At 31.6% G+C, this 26,687-nt stretch overlaps 2 protein-coding genes across 3 annotated transcripts in view; one reads left to right on the forward strand and one right to left on the reverse strand.

Annotated features, from left to right (window-relative positions):
- The window catches only part of LOC132725386 (protein OS-9-like), a 66,378-nt gene that overhangs the window by 31,824 nt on the left and 7,867 nt on the right, over window positions 1–26,687 (reverse strand). The window contains exons 5-12 of the mRNA XM_060710488.1: window positions 8,130–8,237; window positions 7,179–7,380; window positions 5,121–5,234; window positions 4,351–4,476; window positions 2,876–3,113; window positions 2,193–2,257; window positions 709–818; window positions 142–271 (exon numbers count right to left, since the gene is read on the reverse strand). Coding sequence (XP_060566471.1) covers window positions 142–271; window positions 709–818; window positions 2,193–2,257; window positions 2,876–3,113; window positions 4,351–4,476; window positions 5,121–5,234; window positions 7,179–7,380; window positions 8,130–8,237 — 1,093 coding nt within the window. The remainder of the gene's footprint in view (window positions 1–141; window positions 272–708; window positions 819–2,192; window positions 2,258–2,875; window positions 3,114–4,350; window positions 4,477–5,120; window positions 5,235–7,178; window positions 7,381–8,129; window positions 8,238–26,687) is intronic.
- On the forward strand, window positions 15,705–25,914 carry LOC132725394 (myb-like protein X). 2 transcript variants are annotated; one of them, XM_060710500.1, is made up of 3 exons: window positions 15,705–16,065; window positions 22,308–24,285; window positions 24,903–25,914. In XM_060710500.1, exons 2-3 carry the CDS (start codon window positions 22,351–22,353, stop codon window positions 25,197–25,199), a joined length of 2,232 nt encoding a protein of 743 aa, XP_060566483.1. In that variant the 5' UTR covers window positions 15,705–16,065; window positions 22,308–22,350; the 3' UTR covers window positions 25,200–25,914. The 2 variants fall into 2 exon arrangements, with proteins under 2 accessions (XP_060566483.1, XP_060566484.1); XM_060710501.1 differs by lacking the exon at window positions 15,705–16,065 and adding an exon at window positions 20,016–20,198.

Here is a 26,687-nt window from a genome sequence, read left to right on the forward strand (position 1 = left end):
AATATAAGTTGTATAATATAATACTGCTATTCCGTATTAATATAAGTAATATAAGTTAATATAACTTGTTTTGCAATCGAGCTAAAATAAATATGTTTAAACTGACTATGTGGTGGAGTATAATTTCTATGATCAACTTACCTTGTTCTGTTTTATCAAGTTTATTTAGAAGATGATCTATAGTCTTGGTAAGTTGTCTGATTGCCTGTCTATTCTCTCTAATCTGTTCCTCATTCTCTAAACCTTCATCAGCTGCCAACTCTTCTTTAGCCTTTATAAAAAAAGTACATTTATACTAACAAAATAATGATAAGATGAATTAAAGATATACAATGCTCACAGTGGCCACAATATGAATATATAGTGTCATTACTTGACCTGTAATAGAGAATGCAGCTTCCCATACATTGTTTATTTATTATTTTATTCAAGTTAGACATATTCAGTTAGATTTTCATAGATTTCAATAAATTCCTGTGATTAAAACATTTCACTCAAGGACGAGCATAGTATATCTTTCACATGAAGAATTAGATTTTAAATAAATTCAAAACTACTAGATAGCAAATATTAATAAAATGCACTTTATATTGTTTACATTCATGGTCAGGATAGTTCTGTATTTACTGACGGCCTGCACTGGTGACATGGGTAGAATCTGTTGCCCCCCGCCCCCAACTGGCTAAGTGTTAATCAAAATATTCATACCTCTTTTATAATAGATTCATACTGAGATTCCATAGAAGATTTTACTTTATTTTTGATGCCAGTGAGCTTGTCCCTTCTGTTTTTATAACGTTCCTTCAATGTTTTAATTTCTGAAACATGAAAAGAGCTGCGTCATGACAAAACCAACATAGTATGTTTGCGACCAGCATGGAACCAGACCAGCCTGCGCATCCGCGCAGTCTGATCAGGATCCATGCTGTTCACTTACAAACCCTTTAACAAGTAGAGAAACTGATAGCGAACAGCATGGATCCTGATCAGACTGCGCGGATGCGCAGGCTGGTCTGGATTCATGCTGGTCACAAACCCATCATGTTGGTTTTGTCGTGACGCGGCTCAAATATTCATTCCTATCTTAATAATAATATTATTATAACTATAAAAGCCTTTTAACATTAAAGTATTATGTACAATGAATAATAAATGAAAAGCTATCACACTTCAGTACATATCATTTCACTGACTTAATTAAGTAAATTACATTTTACAAATCAGGATAAAGGTTGCCAGCACTGGATAGATTTCATTTCAGTTTATTTTCAATTTGTCAAGGATCAAATATAAGATTATTAGATTTAGCGCCAGTTTTAACTGTATTTCAGCCATACAATTGTGTGAAGTAAACAAACAGTATAATGTTCATTGATTCTGTAAAAGAATAAACTATTTTTTTCTCCAATTAACTGTAAACTTGTCCGTAAACACAAAAATTACTTGAAACAGCAGAGGCTGACAAATGGCAGTAAACATGTTGGGTTCAATCACATTATCACAGAAAAACATTAGTCACAACTTGCCTAAAATTTAATAGGAAACCTTGCCTAAAATTTAACAGGAAATCTTTGCCTAAAATTTAACAGGAAACCTTTGACTCACATTCATTAATCACACTCAGAAATCTTCTCAAATCTGAACAGTAGTTTCATTTGGAGGAGATTTTGGTAAAAAAAATTGTTCATCGTACCAATAAAAGATCCATTCAACAGACAAGAACTTTAATAATTTCATTTATCACATAAACAGAAGCGCAGTGTAATAAAGCCAATTAATAAAAACAATATTACACTAGTGTAATAATACTTTGACCCGACATCATTTACGCTATATATAAACATAGCGTTAAAGTGCGCTAATGTTAGCGTTACACTATAGGCCTGTCAATGAAAAATTACTTGTTTAAACTGTAAACCGTTCTCTTTTTGAATATGTGATAAATAGAATATTATATTCGTGTAGATTCAATACTAAATTTATTGAACTCGTTGAGTAAAACAATATTATGCTTGCCATCATATCTAGGTGGTCACTCAACCTTACCGGCTTTTCTGATAACTTACCAGTAATTACTTATTTCTCTGCAAGTGACTGACTATTTATCCCACTTGCAGAGAAATTGGTAATAACTGGTTAGTTATCTAAGAAAAGCGGTTAGGATATATGAGCAAAAATGTGTAAAACTTTACCTGTATCAAGCTCATCTAGTTCTGCATCTTCTAGATCTTCATCTACATCATCTACTGTATATAATCTATAAATAACAGTAAAAACACAACTTTTATTACAGAGAGACAATATGAATGCGGTCAATTCTATGCATAAAAATGTCCAAAATAAAGTTTAAACAGGTCATGAAAGCAAGAATACATACCCCATTGGAAATAAGCTTTTAGCTTTATGGGCAAAAATCCTACAGTAGGGTAACATAAAACATTCTAATCAATTTGATAATTATTTTTGTTGCATTTTTTGTGTGTTTTTTATATGCATGTTGATATATGTGACACAATATTGTATGTGTTTATGTATATTCCTGAATAAATCGATACAAATAAACTTTTGAGATAAATGTAGCCATAAAACTTTATATTATCTGCCCATCTTAATAATTTTGTTTGATTATAAGTGATACACTTTACCTATTTTGAAACACAAATATTTTCCATTGAACTTTTAAAAAAAAATTCATTAAGTTCAAGTTAGTAAATAGGTAACATACATACACAATGTACATAGTTTATTTATAAAATATTCTTGTTATTATGAATGAATCTTACATGAAACTGTCATAATTTAACATAACTAATAATATTACAACCATTGAATTTCTAAATTTGTTCTGTGTACTAAATTTGTACAGTTTACTAACTCTTTAAACACTGGTGGTTTTCCTTTCTCAGGTATCTTTGGTATTTTCATCTTTTTCTCTCCATCTTCCCCTTCCTCCTCTTTATCTTCTTCCTCCTCTAATTCTCCAGGATTATCTACTTTATTCTCATCCTTCAACTTTTTCATCTCTGCAATTGTGTCTTTAAGGAAATCTTTAAGATCTTCAGGTGACTGTACTACCTTGTACATTGTCTTCATTTTAACAGGACTACCATCACCTGTAGTTAAATAACTCTAGTTAGCTACAATGATACTTTACTAGCAATACTTATTCATACCGGTATATGACTGCTCATTAGATAAAGGCATTATACTGTTAGTTATAAAGATTTTTGATGTGTTATATGGCCCTTTATAAAGAGTTTATATTGCAAACAACCATTTATATATGGTCATATAACCTGTCAGGAATATTTGTAACAAATTCATAATACAGCTAACTTCCTTTTTAGAAAAAAAAAGTGAGATTTCTTCATAATTGACAGCAGCTGTGTACATAAAACTATACAAAAGTCACAATTATCCAATGAAAAGTGATGTTACAAACATGCAGTATTATAAATATATCTAATCTAAATTAAACTACTTAAACAAATTTGGTTCAATATCAAGGATTTCAATAAATTATATCTGTATGTTATGAAGAACGAACTTGTATTTTGTATTGTCTATTAATTATATTATAGGTTGAAGAAATACATATTTAAATTTCAAAAGGTTTACAGAGGTCTACATTTCATAAAGTAATCCTTTGTTGCACTTCATAAAAAAATTACATGTTAACATTTTGTAAAGAAATATCAGTAAAATATCTGGACCGTCCATGACCACATGGTTAAGGTCGTGACTTCAAACCAATTGCCCATCACCACTGTTGGTTAAAATCCCGACAGGGACTTTGGATTCTTTCATAAGAGGAAGCTAAATTAACTTTAAAGTGAATGAAAAAATACTTAAAACTCTCTTCAAACACTAGCAGTGACTGGCAGGACTTTGCAATCTCGAACCAGTGCATCCTGCACAGACCAGTCTCTAAGCTGTTTGTTGCTTAATTTTCTTATTTGACATTGATGTCCCTTGATACAACAATTTCCAATTTTAATTTCAAAATAGGACAAGTACATTACAAACGGAAAGATTATGGTTAAGTACACAATAAATATGAGGGTTTAAAGCAAAAATTAAAAGCCCAACAACAATGTGTAACTACAACATTAAAATTTAATGACATGTTTCTCTAGATAGCCTCTTAAAAATTATAACATACATTGAATGTGACGTCAAATAAATAACGCAAAGTATGTGATGGCCAAATAAAGCCTAATTTTTTAATATACATGGCCATAATAAGTAAAAATTAACAAAAATGTTTTTTATGGAGATAATGAATATGTTATGGAGAAAGAGATGAATCATAAACCAAACTGTCTGCATATTCAGTGATGAGTACAATACCTGTTGCTTTAGCATCTTTAAGCAGACTGGACCAGTCATTACCAAACAAGCTATCCTGGTCCCCGGTAGAAAGATCTGCTGGACTAGTTGGTTCTTCATCCTCTACCTCAACTATACCATCCTCCTCTGAAAGGTCAATGGTAAGAGGTCATGTATAAAATTGCAAAATAAATTCCTAAAGAGCTTTCAAAACGGTAAACTTGAAAATGTTGCAGGTTTGGTTTATTGAGCCTGTACATGGCTAGTACTGAAAGTGCAAGTTACCATCAACACCCCATTGTACCAGCTTAAGCAGAATTCAACATAAATTTCATAGGGACTGTTTAACAGGAGAAATAGGGACTGTTTAACAGGAGAAATAGGGACTGTTTAACAGGAGAAATAGGGACTGTTTAACAGGAGAAATAGGGACTGTTTAACAGGAGAAATAGGGACTGTTTAACAGGAGAAATAGGGACTGTTTAACAGGAGAAATAGGGACTGTTTAACAGGAGAAATAGGGACTGTTTAACAGGAGAAATAGGGACTGTTTAACAGGAGAAATAAGGACTGTTTAACAGGAGAAATAAGGACTGTTAAACAGGAGAAATACATAAATAGGAATGAAAAATAAAACCTTTACCATGCCAGATCATGGTCTGCAATATTTACTATTCTGTCAATAGTTGTTTTGAATTTTTCCCTAAAAATGATGAATGGACAAGACAATTTAATGTGGTATGGCTTAACATATGAAATTACAAACTATTTAACTTGTAAACTATTTTCACCTATTTCTGGATTATTTTCTTTAAAATATTTGGCTTTCTCTTCTTTAATTCTTCTTTCTTCTTCTTCAGCTTTTTGTCTCTTTTCTTCCTCTAATCTCTCCATTTCTTCTTTTGCTAAAACAATATAATCAGTTTTCAAATAACTTCATGGTAACATCTATATATATAACAAAGTTGAGACAGTTTGAGACTGTTGAAATAGAACCACATGCTCCTAACCATCACTAGCTTTACTCTGATTTCAAGACATTTATTTGTAGTTCTTTTTTAAGAATCCAAATAAGCCGCGTCATGACAAAACCAACATAATGGGTTTGCGACCAGCATGGATCCAGACCAGCCTGCACATCCGTGCAGTCTGATCAGGATCCATGCTATTCGCTATCAGTTTCTCTACTTGTTATAGAGTTTGTAAGGGAACAGCACGGATCCTGATCAGACTGCGCGGATGCGCAGGCTGGTCTGGATCCATGCTGGTCGCAAACACATTACATTGGTTTTGTCGTGACGCGGCTCAAATGTTTTTGTTTTAACAGAATGCCCCTTCCAGCCATAACGTAGGGATCTTGATTAACCCAAACCTCTACAATGATAAATAGTTCCAGAAGAAACTGTTTACATGAACTATTTTACTTTAACTTCAAGATACATTATATAAAATTCAATTTGGAAAGAGGATCAGATAAGCATGGGTGATGTTATTCAAGCTGTGTGAATTTTACTTTCTGTTTAAGTTTCAATAGATTCAACACATTACTCAGGCAGTTTATGTGAATAACTTCAGACCAGGTTAAGTTTTTATATACAAAAAAGCTAGTGTTAATTCAGGATGAAGTTCAAGGAAATTTCTATTTTTAGCTTCAGTGGACCCTAAAAAGGGGTCAAGGTAGTTTGTGTTCACATCATCAAACATTTTTTTTTTTTTTTAAATTTGGCAATGATCTATCAACTGGTTCATAAAAAGAGATTCTTGTATCTTTAACTTAAGAGCCAATATAGCAGGCTGTGTTAACAAATCTTTAGTGAAATTTTATAACAAGAATTTTATAAAATCAGCATATAAATCTTTACTCTCATAAAAAAGAAGAACAACTTTTATACTAGTACATTGTTCAATAAATTTTGCAGATGTGACAATAAACCAGTTCATATCACATTTCCATCCTTGTGCCATTTCTACATTTAACGGCAACGGTGAATTTAATTGTGTATGCTAGCAGTATTCAATCCCCTAAACTCTACTAACAATGTTCAATTAGAAGATTAAAATTAATATTCCACGAATCACATTAGACCCAGCACGTAGAAAATTGTGGAAACTTTCACTAATGCATGAATGGAACATTTTGTGAAACTATCATTGTGGTTGTGGAATATTAAAACCCATCTCATCAAAGACTCCCCTCAGAGTTACCTCTATTAATCATAAATGCAGTAAAATGCTAACCTTATGGTTGAGATATTTTCTGTTTTTGAATGAGATATTGAAACAAAATCATAATATCACACAATTCAGAGAATAATGAAATAAAAATGACCACAGTGAAACATGCTGAGTATTCATTATGTAAATTTTTGATTCAATGTAAAGGGAAGATAACAACCCAATAAAAATACAAAGTTATCTTTCAATAATGATAATCTTTCTGGTCCATAAAAAGGTAACTTAGACTTATGCTAATGTTAGCATTCTTTTCTTCCTCTAAATTTATGAAAAATTATTTACTATTACAAAAGTGTAATGAAACATCACAAAAAATATGCCCAAACTGGGGTTACAATCCAGGACTTAATATGAGAGACTAGTGCCACATTATCTTTTTGGCCAATCATGTGCATGCGTCGCAACTTTGTCTAGTTGATCATAATGTGAAAAGCTTTCTTTTTGTCTATTGTAACAGTGTAAATAAGAGATAAATAAGCCAAGTGGCATTACATTTTAACAGACCTTTCAAACGCCAAATATCAATGATAAGCCAGTTGCAAAATTTAATTTTAACACTCAAGTATTTTTTTGCGTATCAAATGTTGGTAAATCTTTCACATAAAAAGTCTAACCTTCTAACTGATCCAGATATTCTTGGTATTGGATCACTGTCAGTAGAGGATTGCATGTGATGGTGACAGTCTGTGTAGGGGTCGGTGGTTTCAGGAACGGGTGATGACATATTCTCATTGTATGTATAGTCATGATGTAAACGCAGGTTTCCGGCTCATCTAGTCGGGAAATATAGTCTGCTGAACCCTCCTCACACATAAACTGTGAATATTGATAGTAAAAAATTTGTTGTACATTTTATTTTGGTAATTGCTTCTTTTTAACAGTAAATGATATAAACCAATATGAAAGGACGAGATCATGAAGCAAAGTAAAATTTGAACTTCTTTCAATTTAAACCTGAACAATTTACTTAAGTCAACACAAGAACATTTTTAAACCTTGAAACAATCTAATAAAACATTCCTGGTAAACATAAGGAGTCCAAAGAGTCTTTTGTTCTTAGTTTATAATTTATAAGAAACAAAATTTGCCCTGCTTTGTCTTTGTGTTGTCAAAGTCTATATAAGTGAGTGTGACAACTTTTAACATCAAGTAATGACTTATTCAGTATAACATTTATGGAGGACAAAATATTTCATAGCAAATAAAAGTCCTGCTCATGTACTTTTTCATACATGACCATTTTCCAAATATACTTTTATCAGTTCAGTTAATATTAAATATACAATGAAATTAAACAATTTTGTGATAATTCATTGCATTTTTACTTTTATTCATATGACATAATAATTCTAATTACAGTAACACTGATTTGAATTCAAAGCATCTTCTTTAACTTATGTTGCTTCTATTTTAGCCAAACTGACTTCAGTTTACGTCATAAAACACCTACCCTTTTATCCAGCTAGCTTACAAAACGGTGGTGGTTCTACCAGGTGCTCTTTCGTGCAAAGTCACTATTATGACCTATACTGTATCAGTGTGATGTAAAACCAACAAACACCTACCCTTATTTCAGTCCTCCTCAATTTCCCATTGAGTTCACATCTACTACCATTCACATATTGCTGCGTATGATATCTCCGGACTTTGTTCTGCTTCTTCTCACTATCAGACTGGAATATCAACAATTGCTTATAAGACAATGGCCGCAAGTATGGATAGCTTCCTCACATGAAAGAATTCAAAGTCCCTTTCAGGATTCGAACCAACAGCGTTGAGGGGCAAGTGGTTTGAAGTCAACGACCTTAACCACTCGGCCACGGATGCCCCGGCTTCATTACCTAACATATATGTTAAAATTAAACAACATTTAAGTTAATTTGTCCTTCAAGTTAACGAAAGCCAATCTTTCTGCAGCTTCATGTATGATTTACATGAAAATATATAAATGTGGTGAAGTGTTGACACCAAGATAAAGCTTGCGTTTATACACCTTCAACAACTAACTATCCCTAGTTATATTGCAATCCTTGGGGCATCAAGGCAAAAGAGAAAAATATTGCAAAATTGGTCATTAATCACACATAACATGTAAATTATTACTTTTATCTTGAATCTTTTTACTTTTCTTAAAAGCTCAGTATAATTTTCTCAAGATTGATTTTCTTGTAATATTTTGGCTTGCAGTTTTAAAACACTAAAGCAACATAACATACAAAAACTCTTGTTTCAAGTTTTTTTCCTTGTTAAAACCTTAAGACTTCAGCATACATGCACATAAGCTAGATTAAAAATATAAATATATTCATTGAAATGCTTAACAGCATTCCTTTGATGTCACAAAGATCAGTGTTCCAGGCAATGATTGCTCTGTATAATGTATATAACAATTTTCCCTTAACTTATTAAAAATTCATGACAAAAATAACGATAACTCCTGGGGCAAGACTTAAACATGTGATGATTGTGACAATAATGTAACAGATCTCAACCTCATGGCCAATTTTTGTTATGTTTTATTAGAATCTGATAGACAATTTTGTTTAATGATATCAAATGATTATTTTTATCAATCTCTCGGACAATTTTGTTATATCAAATGATTACTTTTATCAATCTCTCGGCCAATTTTGTTATATCAAATGATTATTTTTATCAATCTCTCGGACAATTTTGTTATATCAAATGATTATTTTATCAATCTCTCGGCAAATTTTGTTATATCAAATGATTATTTTTATCAATCTCTCGGCCAATTTTGTTATATCAAATGATTATTTTTATCAATCTCTCGGCCAATTTTGTTATATATCAAATGATTATTTTTATCAATCTCTCAGCCAATTTTGTAACATCAAATGATTATTTTTATCAATCTCTCGGCCAATTTTGTTATATCAAATGATTATTTTTATCAATCTCTCTGCCAATTTTGTTATATCAAATGATTATTTTTATCAATCTCATGGCCAATTTTGTTAGATCAAATGATTATTTTTATCAATCTCATGGCCAATTTTGTTATATCAAATGATTATTTTTATCAATATCATGGCCAATTTTGTTAGATCAAATTATTTTTATCAATCCCATGGCCAATTTTGTTGTCATATACAATTTTGTTATATCAAATGATTATTTTTATCAATCTCTTGGCCATTTTGTTAGATCAAAATTTTAAATGATTATTTTTATCTATCTCATGGCCAATTTTATTATGTTTTATCTATCTCAAAGCCAATTTTATAAGATCAAATAATTATTTTATCGATCTCATGGCCTATTTTGTTACATCTAATGATTAACTTAATAAGTGGCGGCATGGCCCAGTTGTTAACACGTCAGACTAGTAGTCTAAAGATTTCTGACTGTAAGGGTTCAAACCCCGTAAGAGAAAAGCCGTTATTTCCTTGAGCAAGAAACTTTAGACTAATAACTTCAAGTACTGGTTCGTTCCAAGAATGAATTCGAGAGTGTTTCAATAAGCTTATAGCTTCCAACACAATCAAACTAAAATATATTGTATAAACTATTTTTATCAGTCAGAAATATCAAAGAAATAAAAACTGTACAATAAAAATACAATTTAATATGACCAGGAGATGATCTCATTTATCTGCAGTGACAGTTCATTGCATCACTTAAATGTACTGAAGCTGGCCAGAATTCAAAACAAATTGATCACAAAAATACTAATAACCCTATGGAAATTTTTTTACCTTTTATCTCAGGTTGCATAATATTCTATTGTTGACAACAGGTTAAAAATACCAATATTATTAGAATTTTTGGTCTACTATTTGTTTTACAGACAATACTTTCAGACTGTAACTTCATTGGATAAACTTTCCTAAAATTTGCATATTCATTCATGCTTGTCTAATGCTGAAACCTAGTGATTATGGATTTACAATCATATCAAATTACTTTGTTTTGATTTGTTTTTTTTTAAGTTGGGGATAATCCACAAGATTTGTTCATTACTAAGTCATCAGAAGATTTTTTTCTTGAGCTTCAGCATTGATGATCTATTTGTTTATCCACTAGTGTTTTAATGTTTCCTTATTTGTAGCTTTGGTGACTTTTTAAAAAAAAGGCAAATGGTGTAATATATGCAAATTGCAGTAAGAATGTTACAATAATGTTGTTCAGTAAACTTGAAATATATCTGAGCAGGGAATTTGTTGACACTGAATGGAAATTGATTGAGAATACCCCTACCATACTGATATACCCCTACCATACTGATATACCCCTACCATATTGATATTCCCCTACCATATTGATATAAACCCCTACCATACTGATATATCCCTACCATACTGATATACACCTACCATACTGATATATCCCTACCACTGATATATCCCTACCATACTGATATACCCCTACCATACTGCTATATCCCTACCATACTGATATATCCCTACCATACTGATATACCCCTACCATACTGATATACCCCTACCATACTGCTATATCCCTACCATACTGATATTCCCCTACCATACTGATATACCCCTACCATACTGATATATCCCTACCATACTGATATATCCCTACCATACTGCTATATCCTTACCCATACTGATATATCCCTACCATAATGATATACCCCTACCATACTGCTATATACCCCTACCATACTGATATACCCCTACCATACTGATATACCCCAACCATACTGCTATATACCCCTACCATACTGCTTACACCCCTACCATACTGCTATATACCCCTACCATACTGATATACCCCTGCCATACTGATATACCCCCTACCATACTGATATTCCCCTACCATACTGCTATACTCCTACCATACTGATATACCCCTACCATACTGATATACCTCTACCATACTGCTATTTCATCCTGATACTTCAGATCAAGAGAGTTATAAATAGTAACAATAAACTTCTGAAAATACAACACCCAAATGACAGTCAATACGTGTTTACAACTTCAAGTTCAAGAGTACTATATTGTAGCTTTCTCATGCATTATGCAAACTTTTATTTCTAGCGTGACGTGTGTCTCGAATGTCACCAGGGACATGGCCACCTCCCTGCTTATAGTAAACAATTCTTTTACACAGCATTGACACATGGCCATTAATTCATTAACCTTTCCGTGAAACTTCCCTCGATAACCCTCTACCTGATCAATATTGTTACCCAGCATTTCTACAGCTTTCTCATTGTCTGTTATCAATGTTGATTTTGACATTGTCATATTTCACTCTGTAAATTGACTCTCATTGTCATTTGCTATGTTTTGTTTTTACAATAAGGTTAAACTATAAAATTACCACAAATAAAAGCTTGTTTCTCAAAGCATAACTGAAATAGACCCATTATTACTTTTATATATCACATTGTTTGACCTTTATTTAGAATACTCATATCGCCCTATGCATTATAAAATATAAATACAAGGGGTGCAAGGGACTTTTTTTCATAGGTGATAATTATCTAAATTGTATATTGACCACACTAACATGCGCACTTAAACATGCCTTTCCTATCTAGAAGTGGTTTGTCTATCATTAGCTATTGTTAATCAAGCAGGTAGCCTAATGTTATAGTTCGAAAACAGTATACAAAATAATATTTTGACAGCTTCTAGCTTTCATTGACGGAGATGACTCTCCATGCATTATATCAGGTATAACAAGCCACCTGGATGAAATTATCAAACTTCTGTAAATGACCTTGATGTCTTATTCATAAGAAAGCAGTACAAAGTAGGATTTAACAGCGATTCCTTTTATGGTATATATTATGCATACTGTAATAGTGTTCAATTCTGTTCAATCCCGACTACCTGGACAGTGCTCTTCTCACAACTGGCTAATTGGTTTGGGTAAAAGCCTTTGTCCTTTTTGGACTGTCAGAGCATAAACTCCAGCTTCATGCCCCATACTGCTTTTACATTTCCCCTGCTATTATCTTGACACCAAAATAAAACCATCGAATTGACCCAGCCATTTTGAGACAGGACAAGGACAAAAGAAAATAAACCACGCTCATTTCCCCAAAAACTTTCCTAGGGATCGGCAGGGCCATTGTTTCAAATGCTTTGTGCATAATCTATCATAATGCTAAATAATTTTTTTGGGGGGGCTTTTGAGGTCTGATGGCCGCAAGTACATCAACTATAAATATGAATACTATATTAACTTTAATTTCTGAACCATGACATAATCCAGAAGCATATAACATGAAATGGGCATATGAGACAATTTTTTAACTTATAAGTTGTTAGTAAGAGAGATTTCAAAAGCAAAATACTATAATAGCCAAGAATGACAAAGATTTCATGCGCAGTTCCTCAGGGGGAGGGGGCATAATATTAGGGTTTAGGGGTCATGATCACTCCCTGGGATTTTGCTAGTATTTTGAAACCTCTCTCACATTTGTACATCAATTAACTTTTATGAAAACCAGACAAATACAGGTAAAAATCAGGAAACTCAACCTGGAAAATTAGAAAATTGTCAATACCCTTTGGAATATGCAATTTGCCCCTTGTCTAAATTGTGAACCCCTCTGGTAAAAAAAATAATCTTGAATCCACACCTGAGATTGTGGCATTATAGCAAACTCAAAAGGTGTAACAGCATGCTATGGAATACAGTAATTGAACTATACCCAATATTATATAGTCCATATAGCTAATGAACAGAACTTTTCCTGGAGAGAAAATTTTATCAAATTCTTTGAAGCTACCTGCTATCATCTCTTTATGCAAACAGAAAATATGGGACAAAGTAAATAATTTTTACACAACATTAAACATGCTACCTTCTGCTCTATACTAATGCATTATACACTAATTAAGAACTAATTGACTTTGATGCAGTTATCAGATATGTTTATTTGCTGTCAGATACGTTTATTTATCTACTATTATACTGAATGGAGTACTCTGTGATTCTGACAATGTCTGACCAGTATGCAACAACAAAACAACAGTTGGCTACATGAATGAACCTGCAAAAAAATCTTAACCATTCACCTGCTTATAACTTGTTTAAAGGCTCATTATGATGCCTCAGAAATGCTATCAATTTTATCTCTCAAATACTAAGTCTGTTAGCAATTGGTATAAAAACTATTACCCCACCCCTCAAGAAATTATAATGAGGTCAAGCATTATCATGGGGCGCATTATAACCAGTTGGCAGCTAGTGTATTATAGTTTTTTTTTTTTTCAAAAATATATATCAAGATGCATTTGATAGAGGCGCTATAGAGGCTTTAAAATTCTAAGTAATTTGCAATACTTCATATCTGACTGGTGTTTCCGTTAGTTTAACCTATGCCCGAAATTTCATCTGGTATGGTGGGGGGGGGGGGGGTGCCAGAATGATGAGTTGCGTGCTACACAATGACATGCTTCAGGAAGACGAAATTTTGCCATTATGAATAAAGTTGTAATTTCATACGCTGTTGTAAGAAAATAGTTACGGATGTAATGACATAAATTTCCATGGAAAATTGTTTTATTAAGGTAAAGAATTTAAAATATGATGGAATATGGTAGAATATGCAAGAAAAAATATCTGACATGTGTTTGTCTTGGATTGGATATTCTGATCTGAACTACAACATAATTATGACAAATATTATTAGTATAGAATAAAGAATGAAAGAGTAGTCAATGACAATTTATTTAACAATGAAGTATTCTTTTCAACAGTTCCATCACAAGTCCTGGTTAGAAATTTGATACAACCTCATTGTAAATCTACTTGTAAAGGAAGATATAAATAAATTAAACCCTAACCATATACCAGTTTTGTTCCATTATACCAAAGTATTGATTGATGATTCCTGATAATGGTTTTAAAATTGTGGTACCATATCTGTTCAAACATTGTTTGAAAATGATATACACATTATTGGATAATGAGTACTCTAGATACTTAACATGCTGCTATAGTTCAGGGAATCTGTTCAATTTTCAGGCCATCAATTTAACAGTTTTGAAAAGGGCATCAATTGAAAAAAAAAATTTTGTTTTCAATTTATAATATATCAGATTCCTATCATTGTAAGCCTTATTCATATTTGGTTGGCTTTATTCTAACTATATACTAACGGCTAATATCTCAAATGGACTTTTCTTTCTTTCACTTTGGAATCTGGACCCATCTATTTTTTTTTTAATAGAAAATTGAAAAAAAATGTACTGACTGAATAGCAAACAGTGCAGACCATGATCAGATTGCAAGGACATTCTGGCTGATCTTGGGTTTGTACTGGTCGGATATGTAGGTTCTGTAGCTTTACAGGCTTTACTAGTAACTGCCTAAGAATAATTAATATAATGATTCACATATCATGAATATCAATTCATAAATAATTCACAGTTTAAATCATTCAGCTCATATAAAATAGTTAATAATTATATATATATTTATAATACTGCACTTTTGTAATGTTGCTTTCTGCTGGATAATCTTGACGTTTATATAGTTTTATACATGGCTACAGTCAATCTATGAAGAAATCTCACTTTTTTCTCTAAAAACGGAAGCTTGCAATATATTATAAATTCGTTTTGAAAATTCCTGACAAATTATATAGCCAAATATAAACAATTGTTTGCTATATAACCAGAGCCGTTATTATATATATAACTTATAATACAGACTAACGACTTATCAAGCTCAAATAAACAAGTTTGAATACTAAGCTAAATATGCAAAATAAAGTATCATAGCAATATATTAAACAACCTATCAAGATAAAATGTATAAATTAGTAAAGGGGAAACTAATGAGTTTACCAATTCAAATGACTACAATATAATACACAATATATTAAAAGTATAAAATACTAACTACTTGTCAAACTCAATTTAAAACAGTCTAAACAAATTTTCCATAATTTCCCTTAAAAAAAATAATACAAAATAACTATAGCATATTGTTGAATAAAGCTCAAAATTTAGCATTAATTTGAGCTTAAACTAGTATGAACTTATAGACAAATCAAGCTAAAACTAAAACACAGCTTCAAAAAAAAAAGATCCATAATTCTATACTACTCAATGTATTGTCTGAGGGTTTTGTCATGGTACTTTCATTAATTTGTCATACAAGTCAATGATGTCAGTTCCTAAACAGGGAAAACAGGAACCTCGGACAGATTATTATTATCTGTCCGGATAACCTGTGAGATACAGGTATGTGAACAGGCAATTCTTGTGAGACTCAACACCTTTACAATACCATGTATCATTATAGTGCTTATTAATTATGAAAAATTCATTTCAAGGACCTATAACCGTACAACTCTCTACGGCATATGACACGAGGCATGGATTATTAAAAGTTATTGACTTTGTAAATTATTAATGAGTTTGACTCATTTTCAGTTTTACAGTGACAATACTTTTCATGGAAGTTTTCAACAACTAGGTGGAAACATTGGAAAATTCTTATACAAAAATTTGCAGGTGTGTTTTAAGACTAAAGGAGGATCTAAACATGGTAAACAGATATTTTTATTATATTTTAAACATTACAGAATGTTATTAATGGATTTATATTTACAAGAATGTGTGATGTTAAAAAATGAAATTAAGCAAATGTATATAATTTACTTTCATTCGGCCTTTATACTGGCCAGATGACAGTTGTTATTAATTATTAAAATGAGTTTTAACCTAGGATTTATATTATTAACATAAAATTGTCAAATAGTTTTTTTTTCTATTTCTGGATGAAAATTGAATATATAGATTCATCATAAAAATATATAATTTAAAACAATATCAGATAAATCTATGTGTGGGTGTTCCATAAATATCTCATTTTAGAATACATGTATCATTCAGTAATATTTTCCTAAAGACTTTATGAATCATTTTTAACATTTTCATGTTCATACTTTCTAAAAGAATACATAGAGGATATTTGTTTGTTTCAGTGTAAGATCGAAAAATATTTCACCGAGTGAACACCAGATGCAATATTTTCCACGAGTGGCGTAGCCACGAGTGAAAATATAATAGCTGGGGTTCACGAATGAAATATTATTTGATCTTACATGTAAAACAAACAAATTTTCTGTTTTATTTCATGATTTTTTTAACGATTTTTACACCATTTTACTGAATTTTTGCCGCGTAACGTCATGCTCTTATCTTCATGACGTCATCAAATAATGACGTCACAATGTTGAAGCAAAATATAATTCCATGATTATTTTTAGATTTTAGATGTTTTTTCAGCACAACGTTCGTAAATATTTACGAACTACAGTTATCACGTACATTTTTTTTATATGATTGACTACATTTCCGCTGAAAAAAAACATTCATTAATGATAAATATTTTATTTTACGCCAAATATAGTTCGGCTACTGTGAAATTATATTTGGTAATCATTACTGTGAAATTATCAGAATATAATTAACCGTTATAATTCAGTAATCTACTGCAAAACATGTAATAAATTGTACTTAAAAACTGAAAAGATACGATTTTTTTTAAATATATAGTTGCTTTAATGGAATTATAAAAACTGGGTGAGAAAAAAAAATTTGATTGATAACAATTTATATTTATCGGATCTAGTCATTTTAAGATTAAATCAAATTTTGCAAGCCAAACTTATGTTAAACAATGCTCTGTAAAAGAATGATTTACCCATTCCACATAGTAAGGTTGCACATGATGGGTCTGCAAATTAACTTTTTGCTGCATAATGGGATAGAAAAATCCCTTGAAGGGACTCCACTGAGGTTTTTTGACATCATGGGACTGAAAATATTTTTTTCCAGATAAATGTACCATTTGATGTAGGTGTAGAGAAGCCCCCCAGTTCATTTATGTAAGAAATTCTAATGTTATGTTTTTAGGCTTTTAAACCTCAGTGGAGGCCCTTTAAAATGACAACGGACAGTTTCAAACAAAAAACCAGAACAGTTATGTCTATTTTACAATATGGTATTGCTTTTTGCTCGGTTTGAGTGAAAAGCATTGCGATGCTTTTCATTTTTTGTGTCATAATGCACAATAAATATGATTATTCTGGGAAAATTGAACGAGGGAAAAATCTGAAATTTTGCACACAAGATATTAGCCAAGATCTAAATCAAATAGTCATGGCTTAAACCACTTTTGGCTCTAGCAGGGTAAAAAAAAAGATTTATTATGCTTCAATATCAATTATGCTGTGACAAATCTTGCACCAGAGATTTCCACAAGACACAACAATTGCAGAACTATTTATCATATCAAATATTGTCCTTAAAACTATATTAGCACCTGCTCTGTACAGTCTATTAGTCATATAATGACAGGCAAAATATCCAAGATAAGTGAATTATCTATATATAGAATTATATTCCATACCTTTATAAACTGTACTCCACTTAGTAGCTTTACACCTTGAATTAACACCTATCTTTGTCTGTCTTGATCAATCACTAACATCCATCTAATTTAATTAATCACTCTTCTATATGATGGTTACCTTACTGATTAACTATCTATACTTATTCTTGATTAATCCCTAATTGATTAGATTAATCAGATTCACCTGTTATTAACACCTGCCTTTTTATGAATCAGCTCATTTTAACTAATTCAATCGCTGGGGAATTATGCATGGATTTTCACAACCCTGATGAATGCTGTGCCCTGAGAAGACTGTCAAATGACAAAACACAGTCTAAATGCCCCGTAGTGCCAGCAGGACATATCTTTCATGGTACCTAAACAAAACCTGATGTTAACCAGACATTATGATGCTATGTCAAGCAGTATAAATCTCCCAAACAAGTCCAGGATGTCTGGTGGGGCTTGGGTAAATACCATTCAAAAATTGTTCATGGATCACATAATTAATTTATACCCAACAAGATTATTCATTTCATCAACGACCGAGTTGTTGAATCACATATATATAGTTACATTTAATCAAATGAGTTTTCTGAAATATGACTTCAAATGACTGCATGTTTTTAACTTACATTCATAAATATTTTATAAAATGGCTGTCACTGACTTCAAACCACTTGCTCTTGATAACCTTTGGTTGAAAATGTTGAATTTCGTGTGAAGCAGGTTACAATCTATTGTGATTCCACTCAATTTCCACCTGCCTTACAAAATTGAGCCTGTAAGAACACCTCAAATAAAGCTTGAAAGTCACTTTTTATGACCTTTATCGTGTTATTGTATTTTAAAACCATATTTTAATTTCAACTTCCGTTTATCAATCATATACAAATGTATTGTATATCTGCCATGATTAATCAATTATGAGCAAATTTCAATATCTCTGACTGACATTTTCAAATTGTTATAATGACACCATTTTAATGCTCTATTTGTATCAAATATGCAATTAAATACTATAAATGTTTTAATAGAGTAAATAATGTGGGGCAAATTATAAACACAAACAAAAGACCATTGTATTCCCAGAAGACAGTAGCTTTATGATAACATCAAGATTAGATACAGACAAATAAACGGATAAAAATCAATCAGAAATATTTTAATCAAAAATAAACTAAGGCCAAGCCAAATACTGAAACAGTGAATGGATTTCTTGTGACATTTAATTTAATGCACAAATATTCATACCCTATAGGTTATAATGGATAGATTCCTTAATTAGTATATGACCCTAACTAAAATGTTTTATTCAAATTTTCAGTACAAGAATTGTTTTCAAATGTTCAGCATAACTGGGAATTATTAGTAATATTTAAGGCTGCCTAAATAGAAAATACAAACTTCTGTTACAATCAACACTGTTGATCTAGTCCACACCAAGTTTTATCCACATTGGCCTGCCAAGCAGTAAAAATACCAAGCACTTAAAGCAGGAAATATGCCCCAAATCTCCACCCTGGACACTGTTGAAGAACTCACTCATAAACCCAGGTCACATTTGAGATTTATGGATGTTATTTAAAATCAAATATCATATCATTGGGGCCATACCTGTTATTATTCATAGGGAGGTAATTAGACCAGCAACAATCATGCCAGTAAAAATGGGCTTTGAAATTATTTTGTTGTCCAATAGGATTGCAGCATTTCAAATGAATCTTAACACATTTTCTATGGCGAATCAGCTTAGTAACCTTTAAATAAGTTCTATGCACCATTTGTTAATGTTCTTTAGTAAGCATTTACCAAATAAAATTGTGCTGCTTATGACTAAATTAATCTTGTAAATGCTAACTAATGAACACTAACATATACTTTATTTTATAACCAAATAAAAAACATTTTGATTTACAAAAATGACCTAAAACAAAGATTTTTTAGCTATGTTACAAGAAGGACGTACAAAACAGAATATTTATAAAACTTAAGAAGTATCATTAACAAAATATTTTATGAACCAAATTTTTGTGACAGGCATAGTGGATATTGTGTGACTAAACACAGGCAGTAATGGTTTTTGTCAGTGTTTTGCGTTACATACCTTACAGCCATGCTCTGGCAAACAGGGAATTTATTATGAGAAGTTAATTAATAGAGTTTTGTAAACTTACATAAAGACAATTTATTTCCCTGAGAAATTATATTAAAAGGAACATTAAAATATTCTAAAGCATTTGAGGATTTATCTTGTGTTTGTGAATATATAGTTACAGGTAAAAACTTCAGTTGATTCTTTTTATTTTTTACTGATTGAAAAATTTCCAAAATTTTGTTTAAGTATAAAAATCTGCTGAGCCTCTTTGTTTCAAATGACATTTAAAAGACAATTTAAAAAAAAAAATTTTTTAAATCAAATATCAAGTATAAAACTACATTTGTATGATGAAAATTTAAAGGAGCTCCAAGCTGAAGTCAAAAAGCCTAAAAACATAAAATTAAAAATGTTCTCATACATCAAGTGATACACTTAAAATAGAAAAACTCTGCAAAAGTTAATAAAGAAATAAACTACGACTTAAATAGAAAATAAATATGATTCTTAGTTCAGTTTGAGTAAAAAAGTTTCATTGCTTTTCATTTTTGGGTCATTTTAACAATAAAAATGAATATTCTGAGAAAATTCAGCAAGGGAAAGATCTGAAATTTTGCAGATACCGTAAGTTATTAGCCCAGATCTAAATACAATGGTAAACAAGTCTTGAAAAAATATTTCCAGTTCTGTCATGTCAAAAAAACCCCAATGCAATCCCTTTAATTTGTGCATATTTGAATAGTTTGTTGCCACAATATTATGATTTTTTCCCTTTAATACTTTAAATGGCATTTATGATTTGCTTTTATCACCAGTATTATGTGCCAGTGACATCAGCTGCCAGAATCTGCCATCCCCCAATCCCTCAAAAAATAAAAAATAAATAGATAAATATGCTGGATTTTCTCATTTTCTTCTTTACAATATTCTTAAATGTTAATCTAAATACTGATATACCTGGAAAGTATTTTGTTCAGACTTTTGTCTGTGTGATATTGTCTACTGGAAGTTTTATTGGTTTTACAATATGTCAGCAGTTGTCAACCTCATTTAAATTTGTATTCCTAGATGTCACCTTTATAAATGATATAGTACAATTAATATGTGTGCAGTATTTGAATAATGGTTATTATTCCTGTCTCTGTGATAAAACTGCTATATACAGTATAAAACTTGCAATTTTTATTGTAAATATATCTTAAAAGACGTCATATTCTGCCTCAGTGATGTACGTAAAACAATTATAACATTATGGATATTATAAAATTGACAAAATACCAATTTAAAACAACAGGCTTTTATAATCATTACCTGTATGCACTTTGTTTTATTGATATCATAAAATTTATTTCTAGCTCATCAACTAAGTTGGGTTTTACAGAAAAAGTTCAGATTTCATCATTTATATAATACACACACTGGGAGGCAGTTTTGATTTCACAGAAAAATAATGAATTTGGAGATCTGTCTTTAAAACGTGATTTGTGATTTAAATATTGTTCTTTTTCTAACTTAAAATAAAGAATGATCAATTATATTTTAATTATGGAACATTGGAATAAAAGTATAAGAATGACAGATGTGGAATCAGTTAAGTAAAATAATTCTATGCTATAAGTAAGTGAGAAATTAACATTTATTCAATATTCTATATATTGTTTCAATGGAAATGGTAATAATTAATTTTGAGGGCATTTTTTGTGTGATATTTCATGATTTTTTTGTCATGTTTTCTCCTCTTTTTTTTCATTTTGTTTTCTTTTTCATTTTATTTTTTTTCTTTTGGTTGGATTATTTGTCACATAGACAGTGTATACCGGTAGGTTATATGGTGACTTTTCAGCTTTACTGGTAAAGGAAGACCTCAGGAGCCTCTAGCTCTGCATGTGCATTATTTAAGGCACCATGAGCAGGCACCAGAACCACCAACATTCCAAAAACTAGTTTGAAAGCTTCTTACTTTGAAAAAATCTGAAGTTCGGTGCCTGATGGGATTCAAACCTAAAGCAGAGAGGGGCAAGTAGTTCTTAAAGGCATCAACCTTGCTAAAATGCCTTATGAATAACTACTGGTGCTTTATATAGCCTTAGTAATTATATTACCATTTACTTCAGCTTCAAACAATGCACTATTTTTTAGAAAGGCTTATAATAAAGAATCAAATTGAATTTATAAAAACAACATTCTGAGTTGTTTGTTAAAACTTGACTTAACATAAAAAGTACTTAAAGTCTTTTTATCTATAAAATCTTCCCTTGAAATAATATTATTTCTTGTCTTTTTTCCACAGACTTCTGTATTTTACCAGCGAGATCCACCAGAATATAGAACCTATGGCGAGTGTTCTTGTTGACTTAGAGGACATTTCATACATTGATGACATAACTGATGAAGAATTGATCAATTCTGAAGAGGAAACTTGTCAAAAAGCAAAGAAAAGAAAGAAAAACACACTTATAGGAGAGAGACTGATGATTGATCCAAACGAGGAACTTGTGAAGGAGTTGAGGCAGGAGAGACAGGAAAATAAGAAAGAGCTTTATCCAATCAAGGAAAGGGAAAACCAGACAGAGAAAGACACTGCTAGACTACAACAAGTCCTCAAAGAACAAGAAAAACAGAAAGTTTTACAAGAACTTAGAGAAGAGAGGGCACAGCTAATTACAGAGTCCAAAGATGAAAGGCATAAACTGGAAGAGCAAGAACATAAAGTAGGGGAAGAACTTGACTTAGCAGAAACATCTCAACTTTATAAACCAAAACAATACAGCATGACAAAGGAAAGTAACATTAAAATGAACAAAGATACCGAGAATAAGGACATTAAGAGAAAAAGTCAGGAAAGTGTTAATTTGGATATAGAAAATGCAGAACATGCAAATGAAGAGGAATCAGTCTCAATCTATGGGGACAATGTAAAACTGGATACAACTGCTGAATCTGAAAAGAAAGAGGACATAGTTACAGAACAAAATGAAGCAAAGGATAATGTAAGTGATAAATCAAAGCTGGTTAATTCAGGCAGTAAATCAGATTTAAGGTCTAAGGGAAAGAAACAAAGATCCCCAGGGGTGGGAAAGGAGAATAGAAATGTACAAAGGAATATCGACACTACTGATGGTGGGGATAAGAAATTATTTGTTGATGAAAATGAAACTGATACTGCTCTTCTACTACAGGAGGATAACTCTTTTGATATTGGTGAGAATAATCGATCTGACTACAATGGTGCAAAGCCAAAGTTGTACACTCGAAGAGTAAATGGACACGATATGCAATTAAAAGAACTAAATCTTGAAATATATCCAAACATCGAAACATCTGGAAAACTAAGTAAAGACAAAGCTGCAATGAAGAAAAAATCTAAAGCAAAACAGGATTCTTCTGAGGAGACTATAAACACTACAAAACCAGACATTAAGATTCTTGTCACAAATGAAGATGGCAATGAAGTTTTCACTCATCATATGAGTGAAAGTACAACTGAAACATCTAAAGATGCATGGAACAGTAACAAAAGTGAGTTAAGCAGTCCATCAGGTGTCACATCTAGCACTGACACAGGCAGGTCTACTCCTTTAAATTACCTGAGAAAAATGTCCGAGGATAATGAAGGGAAGAAAAGTAACCACCTATTGGAACAACAAGAGATTTATAAACAACAAAAAGCGAAACCATTTGAGAACTTTTCAAAGGTTAAAGTTGCGCAAATTTCAACAGGAATTGAAGGCGACTCAAAACGAAGTTACATAAAAACAATGACTATTATGCCAGACAAGAAACTTGTGCTGTTCGATAGGAAAAATCGGTGCCTTAAGCTTTTTGACAAAGACTTTAATCCTTTAGATAAAATAAGTATCACATCAAAGTATTGTGGATTAGCAGCAGTGTTTGAAGAAACACTTGCAGCAACACTGCCTGGTACAAGGAAATTGCAATTCTATCACATTGATAGTGATACCAACAAAATAAATCGTGAACGAACCCATCCAGTTGAGGGTGAATTTTATTCAATCACTCACCATCATCACCGGATTTATATGCTTCAAAGGATTCGAGCTCACAACTTCACTGAGCATGATGAATGGGAAATCAAGAGAGTTAATATCAATAAAAATACAGATGAAATGAAAACACTGCGTTCATTCTCACCAGGACATAAAGATTGTAACCTACTTGCCAATGACCATGGGTTGTACATTACCAACAGACTAGAGAACGAGGTTTTAATGCTGAAACATGATGGAACATTTCAATATCGTCACAAGGTTGGTGTACATGTCAAATTTGTAATATATAACAAACTGTTTAACTTCAGCTTAAAATTTTAGGAAACATGTTTCATTATTACATATTTTCGTATTTAGTTATTATTACACTAGATTTTTGAGTGTTTATACTCAGGTATTGGTAAATGTTATCTCACTATCCAAGGAGTAAGATGAGCCATAATGTTTTAAATTTTGCTTGTTTTAAAATGGTAACATGAATAGGTTGGCAGCATTCAGCCATTATGAATGAAGTTATTTTTTCCTATACAGCTGTATAAAAACAGGGCTAAAAACATTATTTTGTCATTTTTTCAACCTATGAATATGATTACTAGTAATATTTTATATGAAGGATAAGAATAGAAAATTGGCTATTGCCACAAACAGAAATATCTGGCTCTCGAGTATGTAACTGTGTAGTGATCAACATCCTTGTAACCTCTTTAAATAGTTGCCCATTAGCCAGATATTTCAGGCTGCATTGGCAGTCTGTGTAAGATTCTTAAAGCTAATGTTCTTTCATTCTTCATTTTTTAATGAAGAAAAAAGAAGAGCAAATTAATAATATCATAATTAAAACTTATAAATCTAAATATAATTTCTAATATTTGCAGACAGACCTTTCACTTCCAGTAGGAATAACAAGTGACAGATTTGGCAACATTTATGTATGTGGTGGTTCGATGACCTCCTTTATTGAAGTGATCAAGCCGGATCTACGGCGTTACCGTATGATCTATAAAAAGACGTCCAGCAACCCTGTTGCCTTATGTTTCAACAAGGAGGATAACATACTCTATATCAGTGATCAGATCATTGGCAAGGTCATTAAGTACAGGATACAACACAATGGAACCGTCCAGGGGCTTATGAGATCTATGCTGATCAGCACCTCAAGTCAAGATTCATAACCAAAACTTGCTATAAATCAAACAAAATATTCCTACAGATTAACACTTGATTATGATATATATGTATACAAAATAATGTGCCTATTCTTATTTACAAAATGACCCTAACAACAAATTAAATTCTCAGGTATTGAATTAAGAATATGGAGAGAAATATTCTAACACTATGAGAAATTCTAACTATTTGGCACTAAAACTAAGATACATGTACAACAACCTTGAGGAAATGATTTTTTTTTATCTAACATCAACTTTATTACACAAATTATTTATTTGCTGATGAAAAAATCCAACAACTACCATTTCTGACCTCAAGTAAGTGAATGAAATGGTTAAAGTTATTGTCTGGGTGGAGTCTGTCTATTCTTTGAGTGATTCTGATCAGTGATATACTAAAAATAGCCACCTGTCATGTGACAAGATCAGTAAATAATAAAGTTGCCTTTATACAATCAGATGCCTGGTTCCAAGATTTAGCACGGACACACAATGTGATACAATGATGATGAAGATGAAAGATGTAGATACTAGTATACTGTATATAATATGCTATGCAAGTAAAAGAGGGTTTATACCCAGTGCTCATATTGTATATAAAGTTATATAATTATATCCTATCATTGTTATATTAATATATCGTCATCTAAGAGCGGTAACGGGTTAACTCCTTATATTATTTAATAGGAGAAAACCCATTACTGCACTAAGGTGACAATATCATTCAGGGGTGTGGAAATATGAAATTTTGCCACTTGCCCACGGACAAGTTTTCCAGAAATTTTTACTTGTCCGCAGCTTAATGTACTTGCCCATATAAAACTACAAAACATTGGCCATGTGTTAAAACAAAAGTTAATTGGAGGTAACAGTGTCCTTTCATATAGTAAGATGTGAACGGATTTGCTGAGAATAGACCAGACATCATTTCTGTAGTTTGAGGAAACAATCTACAACTTTTATAAATGATGTCCAAACAATTATCCTTTTGAAAATTTTTTAACCAAAACAACTTTACAATTTTTACCAAATGTGCATTTTAAAATTTACTTTACATAGTGGTTGCCTCCATATGGCCTGCATGTATCAAGGAGCCTGCTTTCCTTCAAGAGTTCTTCCATGGGTTGGAATGATTGATATAAAAAAGTGTATTTCGTCATAGTTAACCAAGAATCATTACTTTACTTACTACAATAAATGTTCCCCATTGATAAGCGACAAAAATACAGTATTTTGTTTTTCCTACTGGCTCCGATTTTCACTTGTCCACGGACAAGTTCTACTGAAAAATCTACTTGTCCGCAGGCATAAAGTCCCGAGTCGGACAAGTCGGGCATGGGAATTCCACACCCCTGATTCATGTAAACGGTACATGGTACATCTAAACTTGTCATTTGGTACGTAATTGACCCAAAACCTGGTTCAGGTATTTTCTAGGATATGTAGCTACTATTAGTTTTACTTATAAATAGACTGTTTATTTACAACAAT

This window comes from Ruditapes philippinarum, unplaced genomic scaffold, assembly GCF_026571515.1.
Source record: "Ruditapes philippinarum isolate M1 unplaced genomic scaffold, ASM2657151v2 ctg428_1_1_1_1, whole genome shotgun sequence".
Lineage (NCBI taxonomy): Eukaryota > Metazoa > Mollusca > Bivalvia > Venerida > Veneridae > Ruditapes > Ruditapes philippinarum.